Source organism: Cyprinodon variegatus, unplaced genomic scaffold, assembly GCF_000732505.1.
Source record: "Cyprinodon variegatus isolate N-32 unplaced genomic scaffold, C_variegatus-1.0 Scaffold401, whole genome shotgun sequence".
Lineage (NCBI taxonomy): Eukaryota > Metazoa > Chordata > Actinopteri > Cyprinodontiformes > Cyprinodontidae > Cyprinodon > Cyprinodon variegatus.
The window spans coordinates 684,415-694,711 of record NW_015150854.1 but is presented as its reverse complement, the minus strand read 5'-3'; the positions used below and the strand labels follow the sequence as shown (position 1 = coordinate 694,711).

The window sequence follows — 10,297 nt, the reverse complement described above, 5'->3', positions numbered from 1 at the left end:
TTCTGACCTCATTATGGAAAATTACCAGAGAGGAACCCACAGAATGGATTGTTCAGTCAGGCTCAGTGAGCATTGGCGTTCAGTGTTAAAACCACAAGTTAAAAAAAAAGTATAGATCTTGATTTAATATCTTCTCCTACTATACCTGTTCTACTTAAAAGGTATATATTTCATGTCTTATTCTAAAATAAGAGTGAAAAAAAACTATAAAGTTAAAAATAACTTAATGAATATGTTCATAAATATAGATAAAAAGTGCTAGAAATCATTAAAAACTTTGAAATATGCCTTAAGCGATTGTTTTCAGTGACAGATTAAACAACCAATAGCTGGCACAGGCTGAAATTTTGGTCAGAGAGCTCACAGGCTGTGAGACGAACTTTAAGTTCTGCGGCGATGCGCCTGATTAAACACAAGGGGCGCTGGTGAGTAAACAGTACCCCTGAGCGCCATCAACCCGCCTGTAAATATACAAGAGAAGAAGAAGCTGTTAGAAAGGGGCGTTCCTCTGCTTGCTGTCCGCCATGCTGCTCAGCCTTCTCCGTCACAGCGGCCGCTGCCTGCTCACTCTCAGCTCGGTCCAGACTCTGAATAAAAGCTATTATTCCTCTCAGATGGCTAAACGTGTAGCTGTCGTGCTGGCAGGCTGCGGGGTTTATGATGGAAGTGAAATCCATGAGGCCTCTGCTGTTCTGGTCCATCTGAGCAGAGGAGGTGCAACTGTAAGTCTGCCTTATCTGTAGGATCTGAGCGAGGGTGGTTTAAGGTGTGAAGCGGAGGCTGGAAAAAGTACCAGAAACTAAAATTAACCACATCAGCGGTTAATCAGAATGATGCAATGTCTCAGATTGTAGTTATTACTGTGGTAATCGTCTTGTTTGTGGCCTGACCTCTATAAGCTGCTCAGCAACACTGAGTGACATTCATGAAGTTTAACTTGACTACAGGAAGTACAAACTACTGTTGTTGGTTTCTAAATGAAGGAAACACAGAAGTAGTTAATTAAGTTTCAGCAGTGTTGGTGATGGTCTGATTTGAATATTTAAATGAATAAATGAATTTGCTGGCTTGCTTCTCATTGGGCCTTTGTTGATTTATTCAAAGGATTTTATAGAAAACCCTCTAACTTTAATAGATTTTTTAGAACAAGCATGGGCAGTTGTAGACTAGGATCAACAGAGGCCAGTCCCCTGTTTTCATTCTCTCTTAACAGATGTTGGCCTGGAAGGGGTGGACTTATCCAGACTTTTCTAGTTTTGGTCTTGCACCCTTTTATGGCCCTTATACTCAGAACATAAATCAGTTTAAAAAACTAAACAAATTAAAGCTAATGTTTTAAGCTAAATCAGTTTAATAAAATATAATAGAATTCAACTTTATTGTCATTACATTGTCATAAGTATAAAGCAACAAAATTCACTCTGCATTTAACCCACCCCCTTGGGGATAAGGGTGGGTTTAGGGGTCCTGCTCAGGGACCCAGTCTTACCAAAAGGGATTTAGGGACCCAGTCTTACCAAAAGCCTAATGCCAGCTCAGTCGTTTAAATACCAGATCTGTTTAGGGCTTGGTATCATTATCCTTGATGAACACCAGAAGGATGTTGCTATGGAGCAGAACACTAGGGACCTTCACCTTGAACCACCCCCCGAAAAAAAACAAAAAACAAAACAACAACAATGAAAAACTGAGTTGCTGCACATTTCAGCTTAGCTTCAAACAGCAGCCTGGAGGCCAGTTAAAATATTTAATTCAATTCAGTTTATTTATATTGCGCCAATTTACAACACATGTCATTTAAGCCACTTTACAGTTCAACCAGATCATACAGTCATATGGATTGAAAGTTTTCTTTCTAAGGAAAACCAGTTGATTGCATCGACTGATTGACTCGAATGCAATCTCTCAGACTAAGCATGCTTGTAGTGACAGTGGAGAGGAAAATCTCCCTTTTAACATGAAGAAACCTCCAGCAGAACCAGGCTCAGTGTGAGCGGCCACCTGCCGAGGCCGACTGGGGTTCAAGGAGACAGAAGCAGAGATACAAAAGACAACTGTCAACCATTTGTCAAATATGCTCCACCATTTCTGATGAAGCATGCTCAAATATCCAACCTGAGTTTGATCTTATTCCAGTAGAAAAAAAAAGTTTTATTTACCTTTAACTTCCTGGGTTACTTCCCTTAATATGAACCGAATTTATATTGTTACTTGTTGGTAAATTGCTTGCTCAAAGGTTTTTGTCTCCTGCTTCCATTTCTCCTGGTAGCATTCTAAACTGAAACCTGAAACGTTAACATCCAGTTGCACAAATTCTTGCAGGTTTCTGAACGGTTTATTAGATTTTAATTTATAAATCCTTTTCATTTTGAAGCCAAGTTTTTATGCTGGCTCTCATACCGTTTGTTCCTGTCCGCTTTAAAGAGCTACTTCAGGTTTAAAGCTGACTATGCAACATTCTGCTCTAAATCACCTGCGATCCAATCATTGTGCCCTGTCGATGTTTATCCTGTGTGCATTCATCTTGCTTGTTGATCCATTTGTTTATATTTAAGTTGGTACCTTTTTTAGCTGTAAAACATCCTTCCAAGGTGGATAATTTTGCTATCTCCTTGCTTTAAATTCAGAATAAACAGGGCCTTGAGGGCTTTGTATTAAAATTTCATATAAATTAGGGCTAAAACAATTAATCAGATTAATCATGATTAATCAATTATTGAAATAATTTAAATAACTTAAATTCAACAAATTTAGTACAAAATCATTAAATGGAGTATAGAGACTGTAAAAAATGCCTTCAAACTGACAGAGCAACCCACTTAGAGTAGTAATTATATCAGAATTGTAAAAAAAATATATATCAACATTGCATTTAAGATAAAAAAAACAACCTTTTTCATCTGTCAATATGTTCTATCCCCAACTCCTCAAGTGAAAACATTTTAATTTCACTTTTTTTAATTTCGTAAAATAAATCTTGTTTAAGGAACCTTTGGCTATGTGATTATTCATTGATTAATTGAAAAAATAATCAACAGATTAATCAATTTCCAAAATAATCATTAGTTGCAGCCAAAATAGAAATCACTTTCTTTCTTCAACTTAGTGAGGTTCCCATTCGATTTAATTATGTTCTCATTTGTTTTTTTATTTATATAGTCCAGCAAATGTTGAACCATGTTTGCCAACTGCTTCTTCAGGTGCAGATGTTTGCTCCCAACGTCGACCAGATGCACGTGGTGAATCACCTGAAAGGTGAACCTTCTGGGGAGAAGAGAAACGTTCTGGTGGAGAGCGCACGGCTCGCCCGCGGGAACATCCAGGACCTGTCCAAGCTCAGCGTCAAAGACCACGATGCCATCATATTCCCAGGTTTGTTTGTTTTCAGAAGTTGGCCTGGAGGGTGGTGGAAGTGAAAGTTTTTGTCCAAAACCCTCTGGTTTTGTTATTTTTCAGGTGGTTTTGGGGCAGCAAAGAACCTGTGTACGTGGGCAGTGCAGGGGAAGGACTGTTCTGTAAACGAGGAAGTGAAGGCGGCTCTGCAGGCTTTCCACGGCGAAGGCAAACCCATCGGCCTCTGCTGCATCTCGCCCGTCCTGGCAGCCAAGGTGCTTCCTGGGTGTGAGGTCACCGTCGGCATCGAGAAGGACGACAAGTGAGTCTCAGTGGCTTCAGACAGTAAAACACCCAGAAAAAAATGGAATGAAAGAATTGCCCAATCCTGACTGTAAAAATACTTAATAACACTTAATACATCATAAGAAAGGTAATGGAGATTAATTTCCTAACTGCAGGTTTGGATTATTTATTTTTTTGTTTGTTTCTCCTTCCTCTTAACTCCGTGTGAAAGTGCCACAGAACCAAACTAATGAGCCCAAGTTCTTCTCAACGTTCAGACCAGTGAAGCTAAATGGCCACAAGAGTTTTGTTTTATGTAACAAGGAAGTGGTTTGAAAAAAAAGTAAGTAAAGTTGATGAGAAGCAAGTTTTCTATGAGAAAACCCAGAGAACTTGTTCCAAGCTCAGGCAGAGGCATTTAAAAGAAGCTGCAGGGATGTTTTATTTAGTTAGATATAGATAATTTATACCAGGGGTAACCAATTAAAAATCAGCGGCATCCGATTAAACAAAATCAACAGCTAATAAAGGTCCAGAGACATTTTTTATTATAATCCTTTACTTTAAACAGCATTTAACATCAAAATAAAAAGCAGGTGTTTATGCATCCTTGTTATACATTGACTTTTTGAATAAAGAATATAAAAAACAGAAAGTTTTTCCATTTTAAAATCTAAATTGTTTTTGAAGTACAGAGCAACAATCTTTCAGTTTGGTATATAGACTATTACCTGACTCACTTTTTTTTTTTTTTTTATAAAACACCTGAACCTTGAACATTATTTTTTTTCTATCTTCTTTTTCTTTCTGTTTTCTGTCTTAATGAGAGCAGTGGGCTTTATGCTGCCCTTCAAGGCTTTAAACCTGGGTTTGAATGGAGACAAAGCCATTCTCAAGCACATATTAAGGTGCTCATTATGAGCCTGGATCCATCCTGCTTCACAGCTGCAGGTTTAGCCAAACATACTCAGAAAATGTGCAGGGTCATCTTTGAGCACGCCATTTCACTTCTCTTTCACCAGTTCACCATGCTTCTTCCAGCAGTCCACACTTTCTCTGCTCTCTTTTTTTCTTTGTCTTCTCCGTCTTTCCCATCGACCGGCTTGCCACAGGTTTGCCTGCTGTGTCTAAAAGTAGCAGCAGCAGCAACCCAGACTGACAGCAGCTCATTGGCTAATTTTTATCCCGTGTAGCCTGGAGCCGGACGCTTTGGACAGCTTTACCATACACACATGAGAAGTGGTGCAAGTGACGTTTAGACACATGATTTAAATAACATTTGGTCCGAGGAGCAGGAGGCGGGTCTGGATCGGGACCCTGATCTGCTAAAGCCGGGCGTACTCTGCAAACACAGGGTTCCACCGTACAGTGTGAATTCACAGCTCATGATGCATGTTCAGCCCGATGCTCTGATGCGATCTACCGGCTCACACTGTACGTCTGAAAACCGCATCAGACTCTGTTCCGTAGTGAGATGGCGCTACTCAGACTTGTCTATCAGGAGGCCAAACGAGTAGAAGAGGAATATGACGCTCATTAGAGTAAACCGCACTGCTTTGGCAACTTGTGCAATTTTGTGTTGAAAGCCCTAAAAAGAAAAGGCGACAACGTATTTGGACAAAAACATGGTTACTATGGTCTGTTAATTTTAAAGAAAGAAACAGAATCAAACATGTTTGATTTTCTCCCGACCTCACGATTCCTGATCAGGAGGTGGTTGTGAGAGGCTGATCGCCCCTGGTTACCCCCTGTACACTACACGACGCACGATCAGGCTGAAAGTTGGCCCTGATAGGAAAATTCTCGCATTAAATATTTTTCCTTTTGAAAATTCCATATTTCTCAGAACTTTAAACTTTGTTTCCCTCCCTCTCTCTCGGCTCAGGTACCCGGATACTGCCGACACGGCTGCAGCCATCAACCAGCTGGGCTGTAAACATGTCAGTAAGAGCGTGGGCGAGAGCCACGTGGACGAGAAGAACAAGCTGGTCACCACCTGCGCCTTCATGTGCAACGCCCCTATTCACGAAATCTTTGACGGAATCGGATCCATGGTGCAGGGTGTCCTGAAGCTGGCCTGATCCCACCCAGATTGTTGAGGACTAGAAACGAATGCTGGAGGGTAGATTTGCAAAGTTCTGTTTGTAGATGAGCTGATGCCTTGTATGTTTGAAACTTATTAAAAACTCCTGAACCTTTAGCTTTTTGGGGGTTAATTCTGACAGATTAATCATGTTGGTTTTTCATTTGTTTCACAAAAAAAAGGCTTTATTTCTCGGTTTTATTTATTCTATAAATCAATCAATAAAACAATTTGCATCAGAGTTTATTTCACATCAAGCACTTATATATAATATATAAATATTTACATTGTTTGTAATTTAATTTTCCACCCAGACACACTGTATGAAATTGTCCCCAGTCAGATTGTTCTCATGCCGTACACCTGCTGATGAGCATTGCTGTTCATTCTCAGATACGAGCCTAACACTGAGCACTCTGAAACCTTCTCAATGTTCCCAACCACATCAATCACTCCTTCCACTCCCTCTGCACTCAACACCGAAGATGCATTCAAGCTGAACTTCTCCACCAGGTCTTCCTGACTCAGTGGCTTCCTCCAGTGTCCATAAAAGGTATTACACCTGGCTGTGCAGCTTTCCCCCTGAGCTGTTTCTATCTGGACCTCACAGTACATGTTGTCGAAGCTCGGTTGGTTATCTGCAGGCGTCTCAATCTCGACTTTAGACAGCAGCTCCTTCAAAGCAGGCCTGTTGATTTGATCTTGGTCGAAGGACGCTACCGTCACTCTGTTGTCCATCAGGGCTGAGCAGGCGTTGAACTGAAACGAGTGCCTGGCTTGATGCTCTGTGGTGGGTAAGGGGCAGTTGATGTATTTGGATGGAGGAACTCTGAGGGTGACTCGTTGGATCTGGCTGAGGTCAAAGATTGTCTCTTGGAGCTTTGCACGGGCAGACAGAGCAGCATCCACCAGCCAGTGCATGGCCAGATGAGCAGGGATGCGCTTGAACGCCACATCCTGATCTTCTAAAATCCACTTAAAGGCATTAGTAGCACAGTCTGGCATTGCTGAAGGGCTGTAGTCATTGTAGTAAACTCCCAGACCTCTATTCATGTCCAGTATGGCCTGGTTTCCTTCCAGTCCCATCGCTGCCAGCTGGGCAGCTTCTAAGCCTCTTCGAGCAGCATTCCCTATGTGGAGAGGTTTGGTTTGAGTGGCGGCGTTGGCTAAAGGTGCCCCAGCAGAGGAGGCTGCAATCGCCAGCGCATGACTGCACTGAGAAGGAGACAGGCCGAGGAGTTTGGCTGAGGCTGCGGCGCTTCCCATAACTCCAACAACACTGGGGGGATGAAACCTGAGGGTTAAAGACACAGCAAAGGGTTACTGGAGGACCAGATGACTTCTTCCTTCCAAATATAGACCAACAATGAATGGTTCATGCCTGTGAACAGATGCCACCCTGCAAGACTTGGTATTTGGAGCAGAATGTAATCCTTGATTGATTGACTTTATTGATCTCACAGTGGAGAAATTTCCTCGTTACATCAGCTCAAATAGTCAAAAAGAGACTATTTTATAGCAGGATTATTATACAAGGTTATTGCACTGGGTATCTACATGGGTATTTATATAGATATTTATATATATATATATATATATATATATATATTGCACTGGGTGTCAAATATGAAGAAACAGGTTGTTGCACAGAGTATTAAAGATGAAATGATGAAAAATAGATGAGGCCAAACAAAGGCTAACACTTAAAAAAAGACTGTGAAACAGTTTAGACTAGAGGTTCACCTTTAAGAAAGACAATAGCCTGAGCTACGATAACAGTTTAGTTTTTATCAATGCAAACTCATTGTTTACACAGACAAGTAAAATCTACATGAGAATCAGAAGAAAAACTGAAATTTTCTCTAGAAGTGAAAAATGGTAGAACCCTATTTCAAAAGTCCTGAGAGAGTGGCAGAGTGGTTTATCTGAAACATTTACTGAGGAGGGCTGAATAGAAACACGCTCCAAATATTTATGCTTTATCTAGACTGAAACAATTATTTGGACTAATCCTGACCAACTGATTATTAAAATCATTTAGTAATTAATTAATCACAACTGGAATATCCAGACTAATGCCTTTAACTGACAGAGCAAAACACTTTTACAATTTACCAAATGTATTAGAAAATATAACGTTTGGTCTTTAAAACAGAAAACTATTTTTTTGTCCATCATTATGCTGCATCAAGAACTTCACAAGTGGAATAGTTTTAGTTTCACTTGGTTTAAATGTTGAAAAAAAATTATCTTCAAGGGACTGTTCGCTATTAGATTATTGTTTCATTGAAAAAAAAAACAATCTTTAGTTCCAACTTTATATGTAAAAATACAAAAATCTGTTCCCTTAGATCCACTGAACAATTCTGTATTATTTTGTTTAGAGACTGTCACATAGAATCAGACAAAAATTTTAGAACATTTATGGCAGAAAATGAAAAACATGCAAAAATGTCCAGGTTAATTGAAGGCCCACTAATCCCTGATGAACAAAATTCACTTAAAAAAAATTAAGAGTATTAAAAAGAGAAACAATAATTCACTTCCTCCATAATTTATAGTCTTAAATCAACTTTAGGTGCTTTTTAATAATCTTGAGAATGAGCCTTTTTTAGCTCCAAAGTAAAAATTGATTAAGATTTCACCTTTCAGGGATGTTGTAGGCCTCCTTGGAGAATCTCATCAGCCGCCCTTGCACCTCGATGCCAACATTAAACGCCAACAGCAGGTCTAGACCAGAAGGCCTGCTGGGCAGCGTCTCCGCCAGCGCCAGCAGAGCAGGCAGAACGGCTCCAGAGGGGTGAGTAGCTGGATGCCAAGTGTCGTCAAAGTCCATGGAGTGAACCTTGGGTTACAGAGGTTATCCAAGATCCTAATTATACAGAGCTTTGCAAAAAATTTTTTATTTTGTCAAGTTAAAACCACAAACCCTGGTTTTTTTTGTTTTGTTTTTTTATTGAGATTTTTATTTTATTTATTTTTTTATTGAGATTTTATACTAGCACAAATAACATATCAATTTAAAGCGCACTTTGAAAATTTATAATGAAATAAATGAGGTTTTGACATGTAAAATTTTGAAAGGTTTGAGCCGGAGGCATTTTTCAAAAGATACTAAATTGGCAAACTTACTGCGATGCCGTTGACAAAAGCAGCATAATAAGGAGGCAGAGTTATCTCTGATCTTCCCCAAATACTGCTCCTGTATTCAGATGTGAAGAGCTGCAATCAAAAAAATTTACACAAATGATCTTTACTAAACAGTGGAGCTTCCAGGTTTTACTCACAGATCATCTCAGTATAATTATGACTTAGATAGATGGTTGTTTTGTTGGAAAAACAAATGATTTTACTCCTCTCGCTTTACCTGGCTGTACCTAAGAGCCTTTTGGAAGACATCTGTCCTGGTTCCTAGCAGTCCTACACCCAGGGTGTCCAACATCATCCTTTTGCTCCTGTTTATCACCACATCTGTCAGCTGAGAGGACCTTAATGCATGGATTCCTGCTCCAAAGCTCTCTGTAATACCCTGCAAAGGTGAAGCACAGCAATTCAGAGACAAACACTAATTGTTGCTAAAATATATGTAGATGTGGTAGAAATAATTAGATGAAGTATAAATATTTTTGAAATACAAATACAATGGAGTAAATTCTGCAGAGAAAATGCTGGAAAAATGTCAATCTCTCAGAAATCAGCAGTACCTTGCGCAGCATTGTTTGCACTCAGTCAGTGTCTGGTGTGAAGAAACAACTTAAAGGATGCTTGTCTTTTATAGTAAAATAACCTGCCCGAGGGCTGGTCTGCCAAATTTCCAGAGTGGCAAAAATCCAGCTGTCTGGTGAGAAGTGTGTACTTTCACAATGACTGGATGTTGCCTTATCACTTTTTTTGAATCTGACCGTTTTCAGAATCGTCCTGCAAGATGTTTTGCTTTTGCTTTTGTGGCAACAGCTTCAGCTGAAGTGGTACATTCAATTTGGAAATATAACATAATTTTTGGAGATGGGGATTAAAAACTAAAACTGAGGTTTTTAGCCCATATTAACAATGATTGCGTTTGGGAGGAAAAAAAAGGGGAAACTCGCAAGCATCAGAAAGTTATCACTGTCAAGAACGGGAGTGACTGAATCATGCTGCGGGAGTTTTATGCTGTAGGAGAGACTAACAGGCTCCACGGATTAGATGACATCATATGTAAATGCCCTTATGAAGAAATGTATAAGTAACATGTCACATATATCATCAAGTTTTTAAAGCTTGAGAAAACATGGGTCTTCCAACAGGCAGTGACCGTCAGTAAACAGCAGAAAATCAAGGTCAACGTTTTGGAGTGCCCCTATAAGAAAAGAAGTGATTTTAATCTGGCTGAAAAGGCTTAATATACAGTTAAAGGTGTCCTTTAAATGTATGTAAAAATGTGAATATAAGGGAAGAAATAAAACATTAAAAGCTTAAATAAATAATGTGATCTCTTGTTATTTGGCATTAGGTAAAACCAAATAATTGTAATTATCTAAACCGACCCAAAACAGGGAGATCTTTGTTTGTTTTAACTGTGGATAGTGAGAAGAAAAATTTGTTTTTGGTCTATTT

The 10,297-nt window shown here is 39.5% G+C and overlaps 2 protein-coding genes across 3 annotated transcripts; one reads left to right on the top strand and one right to left on the bottom strand.

Annotated features, from left to right (window-relative positions):
• The first annotated feature begins 493 nt into the window (after window positions 1–493).
• On the top strand, window positions 494–5,818 carry LOC107092944 (ES1 protein homolog, mitochondrial-like). The gene is made up of 4 exons (XM_015387671.1): window positions 494–722; window positions 3,201–3,372; window positions 3,457–3,655; window positions 5,504–5,818. Exons 1-4 carry the CDS (start codon window positions 525–527, stop codon window positions 5,697–5,699), a joined length of 765 nt encoding a protein of 254 aa, XP_015243157.1. The 5' UTR covers window positions 494–524; the 3' UTR covers window positions 5,700–5,818.
• A 155-nt stretch (window positions 5,819–5,973) lies between these two features.
• irg1 (immunoresponsive 1 homolog (mouse)) lies at window positions 5,974–9,748 on the bottom strand. Of its 2 annotated transcripts, XM_015387669.1 has the most exons (5): window positions 9,406–9,748; window positions 9,069–9,230; window positions 8,834–8,923; window positions 8,347–8,546; window positions 5,974–6,995 (listed from the first exon to the last, which is right to left on the bottom strand). In XM_015387669.1, the coding sequence occupies exons 1-5, from the start codon at window positions 9,415–9,417 to the stop codon at window positions 6,041–6,043; spliced, it is 1,419 nt and encodes a 472-aa protein (XP_015243155.1). In that variant the 5' UTR covers window positions 9,418–9,748; the 3' UTR covers window positions 5,974–6,040. The 2 variants fall into 2 exon arrangements, with proteins under 2 accessions (XP_015243155.1, XP_015243156.1); XM_015387670.1 differs by lacking the exon at window positions 9,406–9,748 and having other exon boundaries at window positions 9,079–9,214.
• Between the last annotated feature and the right edge of the window lie 549 nt (window positions 9,749–10,297).

Excerpts from the sequence above, each read along its gene's own strand:
- LOC107092944 (XM_015387671.1), top strand. The coding sequence starts at position 525 with ATGCTGCTCAGCCTTCTCCGTCACAGCGGCCGCTGCCTGCTCACTCTC. Across the intron at positions 723-3,200 it reads TGAGCAGAGGAGGTGCAACT|GTGCAGATGTTTGCTCCCAA; the intron begins GTAAGTCTGCCT and ends CTGCTTCTTCAG. Across the intron at positions 3,373-3,456 it reads CGATGCCATCATATTCCCAG|GTGGTTTTGGGGCAGCAAAG; the intron begins GTTTGTTTGTTT and ends GTTATTTTTCAG.
- irg1 (XM_015387669.1), bottom strand. Across the intron at positions 8,547-8,833 it reads CTTTTGTCAACGGCATCGCA|GTTCACTCCATGGACTTTGA; the intron begins GTAAGTTTGCCA and ends CTGTAACCCAAG. Across the intron at positions 6,996-8,346 it reads GCCTACAACATCCCTGAAAG|GTTTCATCCCCCCAGTGTTG; the intron begins GTGAAATCTTAA and ends TTTAACCCTCAG.